The sequence below is a fragment of the Calypte anna genome, chromosome Z (genome assembly GCF_003957555.1).
Source record: "Calypte anna isolate BGI_N300 chromosome Z, bCalAnn1_v1.p, whole genome shotgun sequence".
In the NCBI taxonomy this organism is placed as follows: domain Eukaryota; kingdom Metazoa; phylum Chordata; class Aves; order Apodiformes; family Trochilidae; genus Calypte; species Calypte anna.
In genome coordinates, this window is record NC_044274.1 from 59,472,969 (window position 1) to 59,487,229 (window position 14,261).

At 42.1% G+C, this 14,261-nt stretch overlaps 1 protein-coding gene across 2 annotated transcripts; it reads left to right on the plus strand.

Annotated features, from left to right (window-relative positions):
- Positions 1–1,123: 1,123 nt before the first annotated feature.
- On the plus strand, positions 1,124–11,639 carry MARVELD2 (MARVEL domain containing 2). 2 transcript variants are annotated; one of them, XM_030467816.1, is made up of 6 exons: positions 1,124–2,236; positions 3,813–3,845; positions 4,876–5,012; positions 6,386–6,557; positions 6,961–7,011; positions 7,903–11,639. In XM_030467816.1, exons 1-6 carry the CDS (start codon positions 1,127–1,129, stop codon positions 8,017–8,019), a joined length of 1,620 nt encoding a protein of 539 aa, XP_030323676.1. In that variant the 5' UTR covers positions 1,124–1,126; the 3' UTR covers positions 8,020–11,639. The 2 variants fall into 2 exon arrangements, with proteins under 2 accessions (XP_030323676.1, XP_030323678.1); XM_030467818.1 differs by lacking the exon at positions 3,813–3,845.
- Positions 11,640–14,261: the final 2,622 nt, after the last annotated feature.

Sequence of the window (14,261 nt, forward strand, 5' to 3'; positions counted from 1 at the left end):
GACAGGACGAGGGACAACGGATTCAAGACAAAGCACAGGAAGTTCCACCTCAACATGAGGAAGAATTTATTTTCTGGAAGGGTCTCTGGAACAGCCTCCCCAGAGAGGTTGTGGACTCTCCTCTGGAGACTTTCAAGACCTTTCTGGATGCATTTCTGAGTTACCTGCCCTAGTTTTGGTCCTGCTCTGAGGGGAGTTCAACTCGGTGATCTTCAGAGTTCCCTTCCAACCTCTAAAAATGCCTTCCAAAGTTTGAACCTCCTGAGAGAGGAGGTACAGTATGCAGTACATATGTTAAAAGTTCAATATCCTCTACTAATTATGGCTAATTAATTTAATGATGTAAATTAAATTCCTACTTTGTACTTTGGTTTGTACACTGTCTTAGGTATTTTACGTGAACACAAAATATTAATATAAATATGAAAAAAATACAAATTTAATACATATCGGATATCACATTATTGCACACTCCATTTTTGAAGGCACTTCCGTAATTTATGGGACCAAAAGGTAATAGTCAAGCAAAGGTCCTCGTATCCTCCTGTCCTTCCCATCCTATAGAAGTCACTGGTGTGTCACGCTGCTTTTCTCTGTAAACTGCGGTTGCGCCAAGCGAAGGAGAAACTCTGTGTCAGACGCTGAGACGGCAGCCCTGGTCCCGGTACTTCAGAGTTTCGCTGTACCCGCTGTTTCTCAGCCAGTTCCTCTCGCCAGTCACCTCGCCTCCCGATACCGCCGGAGGGGCCGGGCCGGGCCGCGCCTCCGCTCCCCCGCCGATCTCCCAGCAGCGCTGCAGCGCCCGTACAGGCGCCGGCTGCTCCCGCCCCGTCCCCGCCGGGACCCGCCGTCCGGGAGCTCCCGCCTCCCTGGGCGAAGGGCGCTAGGCAGCCGCCAGGTGAGGCCGCCTGGGCGGGGCGGTGCAGGTGCCGAGGGCGGGCGAGCGGGGCCGGGAGCGGAGCGGTGGGTTCTGCCGGGCTGGGGTCTTTCCGAACTCTTGGTGGGGATCGTCCCTTTCCCTTCGCCCCGCCGTTCCTTGGGCTCCTCGACAGCTTCCTCCCGCGGGGTGGATGAGAGGGGGCCGAGCGGCGCCGGGGAGCGCCTGAGGCCGGGCCGAGCGCCGGCCATGTCGAGGAGTGCCGGCTCAGAGGGCGGGCGGCCCGGCAGGTCCCTGCTGCCCCGAGGGGCCGGCACGGGCTCTCCGCTTCCCCGGGACACGGGGCCGGCTGCCGCTGACTCTCCGTCGCCGCCCCCGCTCCCCCTGCAGCCTCCTTTCGGCCCCGGGGAGGACAGCCCCGGCCCGAGCGGGCCGGCTGAGATCAAGCCGGTCCGGCGGTTCATCCCGGACTCGTGGAAGAACTTCTTCAAAGGGAGACGCAACAACGGCTCCAGCTGGGACAGCACAGCCTCCGACATCAGGTACATCTCGGACGCGGTCGAATGCTCGCCGCCGGCCACGCCGGCCCCTCTGCAGCCCGGGCCCAAGACGGTGCCTGGCTCCTTCAAGGACCCCTACGGAGGATCAGGTGGGAGCTATAACTCTCGGAAAGAGGCCGAAGCCTTTCTGCCCGCCGACCCCTTCGGGTCACTGGGGCACCAGGCTGCCACCGGGCAGACCTACAGCGAGCGGGTGGAGGCCTACCAGCAGCGCTACGCCTACATGAAGTCCTGGGCTGGCCTGCTCCGCATCCTCGGCGTGGCTGAGCTGCTGCTGGGTGCCGCCGTCTTTGCCTGTGTCACGGCCTACGTGCACAAGGACAACGAGTGGTACAACATGTTCGGGTACTCCCAGCCCTACGGCTACGGGGTGGGCAGCGCCTATGGAGGATACTCCTACAGCGGACCCAAAACGCCTTTCGTCCTGGTGGTGGCGGGAATGGCGTGGATAGTCACCATTGTGCTGCTGGTGCTGGGCATGTCCATGTACTACAGGACAATCCTCCTCGATTCCAACTGGTGGCCTCTGACGGAGTTCGGGATTAACGTGGCCTTGTTCTTTCTGTACATGTCAGCTGCCATCGTCTATGTGAACGATACCAACCGAGGGGGACTCTGCTATTACCAGTTATTTAAGACGCCTATAAATGCATCTTTTTGCCGTGTAGAGGGAGGTCAGACAGCAGCAATCATCTTCTTGTTTGTCACGGTGATCCTCTATCTCATTAGTGCAGTGGTTTCGCTAAAGCTATGGAGGCACGAGGGAGCCAGGAGGCACAGGGAATTAATGGAACGGGAGGTAAGTCATTAGTTACCATTTTGTGCCTACTGGGAATGGTCTGGTCAAGAGCACTCACAAGATCTCTCTGTGCTGTAGATGGAGTTGCATCAGGTGGCTTCTCAGCCCCCCAGTACCTAACCTTTGAGGGTGAACTTTCACCACTCTTAGCAGTATTTAAGATAACAAAACGAAAGTTGTTTTTAAGATGGCTTATCCAAACTCTTTTACTCTAGTTACTTAAGCTCACTTTGGTAAGGTGCTGTCTCTCTTCACTTCATGATACTCAGGCTCTTTTCCTGCATCAGCTGATGAACTTCTTCCTGGTGTGTATTTTCCAAACAAAGGAAGAAATGAGCAGTGTGCCTGTGCAGCTGTTCAGCTGGGTTATGCTTAAAGCCATCTGGCATTTATTTGAAAACAGTGTTTGGCACATTAAATGCTAGTTTGAATGACCATAATATGAAAAACTTACTTTTGCTTTGCAAGTAAAAGTCTAAGCTACCTATTTACCTTCTTCCAGTTCTCCTTACAATAGGTATTACAATTGCAACAGTAATAACAGAATTGGAGAGATTTTAATCAACTTCATCTTTTTCACGTCAAGTGTTTCGCATTGCTGTTGACCTTGCAGAAGCATTCCATACCTGCCTGGTTAATGATAAACTAATAGTGAGACTTAACCACTGTCAAATAGGGAATGCAAAGTCATTTGTATGAATACACTTTCATGCTAAAACACCACAAAAAAATACTTCGAAAATAAATAAAATTGAATGTCATAAAAATTTACATATCTGAAGTCTCTATAAGCCTAACTTGAGGGGTCAGCACTTAAATTATTTTAGTAGACGAGAAGGAGTTTAAAGCTGCATTTCCTCTGCCTTGTGGCTGCAGAGACTGCAGTATTTTCATTTAGCACTGGTTTATATTCTAGTGCATTGATTAAAACTTAGACTCCCCCGCTTTTGAAAACTACATTGCAGCCCTTTGATAAAAGTTTTTTAACCAACTTTTAATGTGTCCTGCAAGAATGAGGTGATTGCAGAATTCTGCAGATGGTCAGTTGCTCTTCCCTGTTTCTGTAATAAAAGAACTTTAATAGTTACTTAATATTTCAAAAGGGAATACTTATGTAATAAAGGTTAGCTCTGGAGAGTGCTGTGCAAAATAGGTGCTGGTTGAGCTCCGTGTTGGTGCACTGAGAACTGTGTTTTCTAGGCAATCAACTGGACTGCAAAGTGTTGGTGAGTTTATACAGGCTGGAATGTAAAATAATAAAGGAGACTGGGAAGTGGATAGGGTATTTCTTGCAAGCTGTTCCTACAGCTTGTGTTTTGGGAGAACCTGATGTTGTTCTGGATTTTGGCCAGTTGTTTATGTTCCACCATTCTTAATCAGTCTTTAAATGAACTGATCTGAAAATATTCCTTCTGTTGAATTTCTCCATACCTAAACATAAGTATAATGTCTGGATGGCATGAGTTTGGAAAACTATTAGATAAGAGTCTGCACTTTTGCCTACTGTTTTCACTGAGAGTAAAACTTAACAGTTCTTTCTGCTTTGTTTATTTTTGGTTTGTTTTTTTTTTTATAGATGAAAACACAGTCCTCTTTGCCAGAGAATAAGGTAGGAAATAGGAATGCATTTTTCTGTTTACTGATACTTCCAAATGTTTTTAATTGTTTTGCTTGACCCATCTATTTGTTTACTTGGCTTGGAAGAGATTAGGTTTAATTATTTAATGTTGTCTGGACAATATTTTCCTACTTTGAAGATTTGGAAGGAGCTTGTGAAGAAGCCCCTGCCTTCTTCCACGAAGTGACTGGTTTATCACAGGGTTTGTCAGAGGTAGCTGCAACAGCTCATCATCTGTTGCACTGGAAGTTTTAGGGCTCTGCCATCTTGGCTGTCTGCTTAACTTGGAGGAAAGCCAGTGGAAGCACAGTGATAGGTGCTCTCTTAAGTTGAGCTTGTTCCTGTGTCTCTCAGACTGCTCCAGAGACCTCCTTTCCAGTTTTGAAGTATCAGCAATTTTACTGCTCCTGCAGCACAAAGATGTGGCTGTGTATGCTGCAAAGATTGTATAGGAATTTAACAGCAAATGTTGAAGATTCCTGGAGAATTTATGGTTTATTTATTTCAGTCTTGTATTTCTCCTGTTAAATACTGTGAATTTCCTACCACTGTTTCCTCTATTGCTTCAGTATTAGGTCATAATCCATTTTTATGTGTTCCAACAAGACTCCACATTTTAATAGCTGGATTAAGGGATAAGCTATGCAGTAGGAAACAATGGCAAAGGGAACTCCAGAGAACTGAGGGATTCCTGTTTATTCACAAAATAGATTAATATTCAACAACACTTCCTTAAATTGTTGAAGACATAAAACACAAATCTTTCCAAGTCCCAAGAAGTGTCTGTCATTAGTGTCATTTTTAGGACAAACTGAAGATGGGTATGGTGTGAGAAACACTAACTCTACTAATTTTCTAGGAACAATGGGGGTTGTAAGAAATATGTATCATTTGCTACTACTGCTGTTCAATACTTGTATCTCTGTCTTCAAATGAATGGGGTATTTTGTAGTCTATGTATATTGCATTTGAAGAAAAGCTGACTTCACTGAGAAGTATTTTCTTTGTTGTTTTGAAACAGTATGAAAGTGAAGACAGATCAAGAGAAGAGGTCACTTACAGGCAGGTTAAATCAGTGGAAAGAAAACCGGAACTTCTTAATGGTCATATACCTGCAGGCCACATTCCTAAACCTATAGTGATGCCAGACTACTTAGCGTAAGTGACTTGACTTTGGTGAATAAATCATAGAATCATAGAATTGGCTGGGTTGGAATGGACCTCAGAGATCATCAAGTCCAACCCTTGAACCACTACTGCTGCAGTTACTAGACCATGGCACTGAGTGCCACATCCAGTCTCTTTTTAAATATCTCCAGGGATGGAGAATCCACCACTTCCCTGGGCAGCCCATTCCAATGTCTGATCACCCTCTCCATAAAGAAATTCTTTCTAATATACAACCTAAACCTCCCCTGGCACAACTTAAGACCATGCCCTCTTGTTTTGCTGAGAGTTGCCTGGGAAAACAGGCCAACCCTCACCTGGCTCCAACCTCCTTTCAGGGAGCTGTAGAGAGTGATGAGGTCTCCCCTGAGCCTCCTCTTCTCCAGGCTGAACACCCCCAGCTCCCTCAGCCTCTCCTCATAGGATCTGTGCTCGAGTCCCTTCACCAGCCTAGTTGCCCTCCTTTGGACCTGCTCCAGGACCTCGATATCCTTCCTGAACTGAAGGGCCCAGAACTGCAATGGAGAATCCTTGAATTATGTTTTTGAATCAGTATTTCTCATATTTATGATCGTGTTTTCTGTAGCATGCATGTGTTATGGAAATTCATAATGCTTTGTTAAGTTAATGTTAAAAATTGAGAAGATGGAGGTTGGTATCAATGGTATTGAATCAGTAATATCAATTAAAGAAGCTTAAATCTAAAAAAAAAAGGTGCTCAAACCTCAAATGTTAAAACAGAATGTTATAATCTACCAAGCACAGTAACTGTTAAAGGAACAGAAGACCACTACACTGGCAATTTAGAAAAAAAAATATATAGGACATTACTTGTCTTTTTATACCCTGAAACTCAACTACTCCTGTACTTTCTGTGTGCTAAATCTGTAACACTGTCTCTTTTAAAGAGTAGGCCTTTCCATGCTGAAGTATGAGATCATAAATTATTTTTTACACTGTTTGCCATAAAATAGGGTACAAACTGAAACACAGAAAATTCCACCTGAATATTCAGAAAATCTTGTTCACTATGAGGGTTAGCACAGGTTGCTCAGAGGTTATGGAGTCTCCATTCTTGGAGTTATTCAGAAGCCATCTGGACACAGTCCTGGACTACCTGGTCTAGGTGGCCCTTCTTTGAGAAGGGGGCTTGGACCAGATGACCTCCAAAAATCCCTTCCAGCCTCGGGCAGTTACTCTCTCATTCTGTGATTTCAGTGCTTTACTTACATGCAGGTTATGAGTTTGGCAAACAGTACTGAAATAAACTATCAAGTTGAAGCGTCCATGCATTTGTTAAGTCCTGTGTCTAAAACTAGTCCTTGAAAACACTGGTTTTGTGTTTTTTTCTTTGTTTGCTTAAGGAAATACCCAGCAATTCAAACAAATGAAATGCGAGACCGGTACAAAGCGGTATTCAACGATCAGTTTGCTGAGTATAAAGAACTGTCTCTGGAAGTTCATGCCGTGTTAAAAAAGTTTGATGAGCTGGACATGTTGATGAGACAGCTTCCTTACCACCCTGAAAACATATATGTAAGTACTGGGCTCATGAAAACAGGTGTGGGATTTGGCAACTTCTGCCTGGCTTTAGCAAGGGCACAATGTCTTGTAATGCTGGTGATGACTTGTTGGGAGAGAGTTTCTCCAAATATGTTATTTCATATTTGACTGCTGGTCAAGGATACCAAGTTGCAATGACATATACATGTTTTTCTGGTAACTTAGTTTTGTGGTTTTTTCATGCTATCAGTTATCAAGTTTGAATGAGTTACACTTAATGTACTTTCATTATTTCTCAAGTACAAGATTCACAACTAAAATGTTATAGCTAGACTGGACAGATCAAATTTTTCCTCTTATGAGTACTCTGTAAAATTTACATAAAGATAATGGAGCACACTGAAAGAGTTTAAAGATGTATGATGTCTCTCCTTAGGAGCAGGAGAGGATATCAAAAGTTCTGCAAGAATACAAAAAAAAGAAAAATGTGAGTATTTTCGCTTTACATTGCTAATGAATAGCAAAGAGAGTGTAAATAGCCAACATGTCCAATGTTAGGTACAATTAGGTAGCCCTAGGTATCCTTCAGGGTATCTTTGTGTATTTTGTCTTTTACACTTGGGTAAAGTTAGGACACAATCCACTCCACTCCAGCAATCTATTTTGAGAATAAGGATTAGCCAGATGTAGGGAAAAAATTAACATCCCAACAGCTAAGCCCCCCAGCCTTCATCTTCTAAAGGTCTGTCTCATCTGTTAGAGTTCTGCATTCAGACACTGTTTCTTTTCTGGGATTTATTTTATTTATATTTGCTGACTGAGAAAGGCATTAGATAAGTTAACAAAAGAAAACATAGTTTTACCCTAGAAAATAAGTTTTGTGTTTCCTATGTGGCATTGAACTTAAACAGTCTCTCAAAAAGTAATCCAAGATGTAACACTAAGTCTCTATGTCATCAGTAAATGTGTACCTGTGTCCCATTAAAAACATAATACATTACAAATACCTTTTTCCCCTATGGAATTTGAGTTTTGGATCCGTGTTAGTTAAGCTTCACTGCTTTTTTGGAAGGAGAGCTTTACTAGACCTACCACAATACACCCATAAAATCTAAGTTTTGGAGCATAATAATTTTCTGTTTTAAAACTGCTTTGTTTACTAAGTAACTACAGCATGTAAAAGCAGAATCTCCTTTTCCAGCTTTTTATGAAGGAGGGGGGAGCAGGAAATAAGAAACTGTGGCCAGGAAAAAGAGAATGTGATTTTGAAGAATATTTATTTACTGTCCTTAATCAAGAACATAACTGGTAGTAGACTATTCTTGGAAGAGTCTGAAAGTGTATTATATTAATATAAAGGTTTTTGCATTCTTGACAGGATCCTGCATTTCTGGAAAAAAAGGAGCGTTGTGAATACCTAAAGAATAAACTTTCTCACATAAAACAACGAATTCAGGACTACGATAAAGTTATGAACTGGAGAGTAGAAACCTAGATATGCCTGCACTTTGTGGGTACTATTTTCCATTTTTAAAATCAACACATATTTTAAACTATTTATTCATTCTAAGAACAGTATACTTATGGGGATCGCTTAATCACTTTGACACTTACTTAGATGTTGTATAACTGGTAGGTTTTCTTTGTAAATCCAATTTTAAATCAATAAAATTAAATTCTCAGACAAGTTTAGAAAACCTATGCTAGCAAATCTGCTTTTACTATACAGTACACATCTTGGCCTTTTAAGTAGGGATACTTGATTTGAAAATACTGTATTTGCAAACTTGCAAAGCCCACTAGAGAAAGCAGTCAAAAATACTATGTGAAAAGTTTGCAGAGAAATGCTGTTAACAATTTCAGATTTTATTTGTAAGTGGCATCTTAATGATACCAGAAGGATTTGAGCTGTTCTGTTTGGGGTTTGTTTGGTGGAGTGCTTAATTATATTTAATATTTTTGCTGAGTTGAAAATTAGCTTAATAAGTCTTTTTTTGTATTGTATTTCCAAATGCTTTATCATATGTCAGAAAATATGAAATATAGAATTTTACCCAACAAGAGATGCAAAGTAGCTTCCTATTTGAGCAGTCATAGTGTATTGGGGGTGGGAGGAAGGCTGTGTTGGAGTTTTGTAATTTGGTTTTTGCTCATTTTTTTTTCATTCCCCTCTTCAGAGGTGTTGCAACAAATTTAAACACGTCCGTAAAGAAACAGAGATACAGAATTAGACTCATGTTAGTGTTCCATTAGTGTTGCAAGGGCACAGTATGCTCTGCATACTTGCTTTGCATCATCTTAGTAGGAATCTATGGGTTTGAAGGCAACACACTTTAATCTTCATCAGAAAGTAAGAGGACTTTTTGCTTAGGGAGCACCTGTTTGGGAACATGGCATTCAGAAAGTAAGTACAGCAAAATTAATTCTCATTCTGAGTATGAATTATTAGTGTCCTTTATAAGGCCAGGTAAAGTGTTTTAATAGACATGCTTTCCAGAGTATAACTGCAAAAATTCAATTTACATTTTTGTATTGTATCTTGGGGATATGTTTGTATATGGAAATGTTTTTATAAGCCAGTAAATTTTCTCTTTGTATCCTTGTTCTCACTTATGTTCACTTGTTTTTGGTTTTTTTACTTGCTAAAATTGTTAGAAGTGTTTTTAGTTTCTTTGTACAGTTTTCTACAACTGCAATTTGCCTGCTCTGAAGGATATTTTAATTTGGGAAAAAAACCCCAATGTTGCTGTGTTACTCTACTGTTTACAAAGGCATTTTGATAGTAAATGAAGTCTGGACTAAGGTTATTTCATATTATTGCTACTGATAATACTTTCTGCAAAAGACAATTCTTAATTTTTGCCTTTAAATTAAGGCAAGACATCAGGACAGATATTTCCAGATGAGAACAGTGATGGTAGTACCACTGTTCTTCAGTGCTGGGAACACTTTAATCTACCTCGCTCTGGCAGTTGTTATATTCCTTTTGATTTTTGAGTCTTTATCATCACATTGCGAAGCTGATGGCTACAAACCCACTTTCACATTTATAAAGTTGACATTCCAGTTTTATCAACAACTTTGTTCCAAGAGTTTTAGTGGATGAAGTTAATAAGCCACCATGGAAATACTGAGAGAATATGAAAACCTGGCACCTCTTCATTGGAAAGCCTTCCATCTCATCTACCTGGAAGGTGTCTCAGTGTTTTCATCCACCTGAAATAAGATGACAGTCAGTGCAATCCCTTGTTCTCCTTCTCTCTTCAGGTGCCTCTCTCTCTGTTTCAGTTTCTCACTGCACACCTAGGTTTCTCTTGGTTTTTTGTCTCAGTGGGAGTTCTGGGCATCAGTGCCAGGAGAGGCTTAATCCAAGTTTAAGGATGGACTGGTGCCTGTGAAGTGCAATAAGACTGTTTTCTTTGGAAAATTCAGTCTGCACCCTTGATAGGTCTTCAACCTGCAGGACACTGAGACACAGTGCCAGGCTCCCTTTGACACTGGTCTGAGTTTCAGTCTCAGCAACTGGCTCCTGGCCCTTCACCTGATTCTTTCTCACAAGGTTTCCAACAAACAGGTGTGGAAGGGGCAAACCATGTCAGTGGCTGGAATAAGGAAATAAACCAGGTGCAGGCAGCTGTATGTGGATCAATCTGTGTTTCCCAGCAAGGTGCCACAGGTGAGGCAGAGTGGGTTTTCCATAACCTGGAGAGAGAAGGTAGCTATGAATACTCCCTTCTGACTGCCTTTTGGGGTTCAAATAGGATTAGTGCAGTTCATGGCAGTGGAGGAGCATGCTGAGCATGAAGCCCCAGGAGAAGGCATCCACCTTCACATGCTAGGAAGTCCATCTGGGCAACAGATTACAAGCACTGCAGTAAACTACTTGGTCACTCCTGGATCTGTCATGGACCTCAACACTGCTAAGCAGGCACTTCTGGTCATACAGTTGTTGCTCTAACCTGTCAGTGGAAAGCAAAAGGGACTTGCTCTAAACATGCCAAAGGAGAAAATACTATTCCAAGGAACATTTTTATCTCTTGAGAAATTCAGATTAGTAGAAGTTGAAGCCAGTCAACTGCAAGACAGGAGTAAATGCAAGAATTAGGAGTAAATTGAGAATTACTTAAAAATCATAACTATCAGTGAAAGGGATTGCTTGAGGTCCCTGAAGAAGAGCAGGTATACTTCAGACAGAACTGAAGTTACTAGATGATTATCACCTAGTTCTCTCTGTGCAGTCTTTCTGGCCTTATCTGTGTGAACCTACTGTTGTAGGTATATGTGAACAATCTGCTTTATGGTTTTACTTGTGTGACTGGGTTTTTGCAGATGGTAGCTGACATTTATCTGAAAATTACCAAGTCATGCTGCCCTATATCAGTGATCCTGCAGCATCTACGTTCAATTACAGCCTGTCTTCAGACATTAGATATATATAACAATTTTTATCTTTCACTCTTCCTCTTATAAAAAGCCTGCACATATCAAGAAAGGGAAATGTCCAAGAAACGTAAAGGTTTCAGAAATCTAAGTTTTCAAACCTGAATAAATCAGTGAAAGTTTTTTGTTTTGTTTTGTTTTTTCATCTTGATACACAAGCTGGATATCCTTGATCAAGATAACTGTGGGCAGTATCTGTGTACTCTTTGCTGATCTCTACATTTTTGCAGGGCAGATAAAGCTGTGCCTAACAAATGTAACCAAAAGTTTGTATTGCATAGTAGGGTGGACTAGTGTTCAAGACAAAAATACTTGTGGCAGTGAAAAAACTTGGGTTATGTGAAACTGTAGAAGCTTTCCAGTATCTAGTTTACTAATCTCAAAACTATGGTGGGATTTCAAGCATTTGGACAATTACAGTCTACAAAATCTCTGTATTTGTACCCTGTGTTCATGTCCAGCACTGAACTTTATGGCCTTGACAATAAAAAATATCCCTGTTCTGAAAGAAGTCTTGTTTCCCTCTATTAAAATTGCCAGCTTGCAGCCATTTTTCCATTTGGATGTTTTATGAATTGTAATATTTTATTCTTAAGAAAGGATGGCATGTGATCTAATGGGAGCAGATCAAACTGCAACTTCATTTCAGTTCCTAGAAGCAAGTTTTGACTTCTTTAAGAAGTTTCCCTTTTTTCCATCGTAAGTAGTTCTGATTGCTTTCCTTAAAAATACCTCACTATTTTCCTTGGTATAGTTCAAAACTAATTAATTTCTCTTTTTCCCCAGTATTTGTAAATTGCTCCTGATAAATGTGTCAGGCTACAGAGGGATACAGAAGCAGTAAGTTTTTCCCAACTCCTGTTTAAGGAAATGCGACTTCTGTTAAAATGTTTTCTTTCTCTTTTATTGTCTTGCTTGGATGCAGAGTGACACCCCCTAGAAACGGATGCTCAGCAAGCTTCCTGTAATTCAGGAGATCAAACCCCGTCTGGGAACACTTCCACCGATAAGGCTACAATTGCTCCGCAGTGAGATTGGCTGGAACCTTGCCTGTGTTTTTAGCTAATTCTCACTGCGATGCTGATGTAAACACTTTGAAAATACGAAATACGTCTCTCGATTCAGCGTTTTTTCTGCTCTTTCAAAAATATACCAAACATATTCTCAATTAACACGTTTTTACCCCAAACTTAACTACCTTCTGTTTCCTATCATGCCTGCCAGGCACCTAAAGATAACAATGTTAATCACGGCGCCTCCTGGTACGCTATTAAGACAAAGATAATAAATGTAGCAAAGTAACAAGGGCTGAAAGATTACAATAATTAGAAGTTCTTGGGATGGCAGAATCTGTGTGTCATCTTTGGCAAGTCTGTGTGCCAGTGATTTATGAAGAGACAGAACCCCTTTTTGCTGTATAAAACTCAAAGAGAAAAGGAGAAGACGCTGTCTCTCTCTCTCCCCCCCCCCGTTCTCTCGCCACTTCAGTTGCGGGACGGGACCAGCAGGAAAAAAGCGGAGGGAGCAGCCAAGCAGGAACGGCGGCTCCTACACCCCCATCCCCACCTCCAGCCAGAGAGCAGGGCCGGCTCACAGTGATAAAACTGAACTGCTCGCTTGGTTTTTCTTTCCTTTTCTTAACAACTCTCTCCCCAGAGTGACTAATTTCTGTAAAATCTCTCCTCCTGTGAACTTGCTTTTTGCTTTTAAAGGTGGTGTTACTGTCTCCTTTCCCTGAAATAAATCTTTGTAATCTGTGTAAATTATAAAGCCTGGTATTTTTGTAAATTCGTGTGATGTCTATGAGTAGTGGCTGATTTTTCCTCACAATCAAAACATAAAATAATAGCTCGGATCATAACAGGTGCATATGCAAGGGAAAATCTTGGTGAAGTGAGATGAATCAGTGTTGCTTGGAATTACTGTCGGTAGAAGCAAACCATAATCGGGTAACATTAAAATACCTGAAACTATTTTGTTAACTTGTATTTTGACATTTGTCTGAACTCAAACTGTTACTGCACTTGAAAGGATACATTTTAACCTATTTGCCTTTTCTTTTTGCTTGCGTTGTGGGAGAGCAAATATTTGCAAGCTTTTAAAACTGCGTGTACTTTTTACTCTAGCAAAACAAATAACTTGAGACATTTGTACTGTTCTAGAACCTGCACTGTAGTCCTGTTTAAGTACAGATAGATACCTTGCAGAATTAGCAGCACATGTGAAATGTATACAATGTACTCTTTCATGCTGAAGGATTGCTTATATCCCTACTGTTCCTAAGTTTTGGGCACTCTGTGGATGCCACCTGTACCTTCCTCTCTCTACCCATCTATACCCTCTACCTGTACTGAGTATTTTTCCTTTTCTACCATTATGTGCATTCTAGAAATACTGCAGCATTATATAGACATGAAAACTAGATATAAATATTTTTCTTTTTTTCACAGCAGTTTTGGTCTGCTAACACTCCTCTCCCTCTCTTCCCTTGCACTCATGTTTTCCCCCGCTGCCTCATTTTTACAAAAGCAAATCCAGCTGTGGTGACCTCTTGTCACAATGCTATATCCACAGAGCAGAAAATGCTTTTCGTGTATTTAAACAAATCACTCTCTAGGTTTAACCACACGACCTTGTCCCTGAACGATGGGACCATGCAGTGCACGTTCAGGTGGGGTAATCAGTGGTTATTCTCATTAACTGAAGAGCGCAACTACTCTTCAAAATTCAGTGCTATGTAAATAGCGATTTTTTTTCCAGGCTCCTGGATTCTTCTGTTCCTCAAAAGGACTTCAGATAATGACATGAATACCAAGTAGCTCAGGGAGCGCCCGGGTCCTGCTACCTGCTCTCATACAGGAGGCCCCATTTCACCCGACAGAACCAGACTCGCATGTACCCACGATGCATTCTGCGACGCTGCCACCCTTTTTAATGAGTATTTTGATGTTGTTGTGACAAAATACACCGCATTTAAGCGCAAAGGCAGCAACACAGGCTGGGGACAGAGTGGCTGGAGAGCAGCCAGGCAGAAAGGGACCTGGGAGTCTGGATCGACAGGAAGCTGAACATGAGCCAGCAGTGTGCCCAGGTGGCCAAGAAGGCCAATGGCATCCTGGTCTGTATCAGGAACAGTGTGGCCAGCAGGTCCAAGGAAGTGATTCTGCCCCTGTACTCAGCCCTGGTGAGGCCACACCTCGAGTACTGTGTCCAGTTCTGGGCCCCTCAGTTCAGGAAGGATATCAAGGTCCTGGAGCAGGTCCAAAGGAGGGCAACCAGGCTGGTGAAGGGACTCGA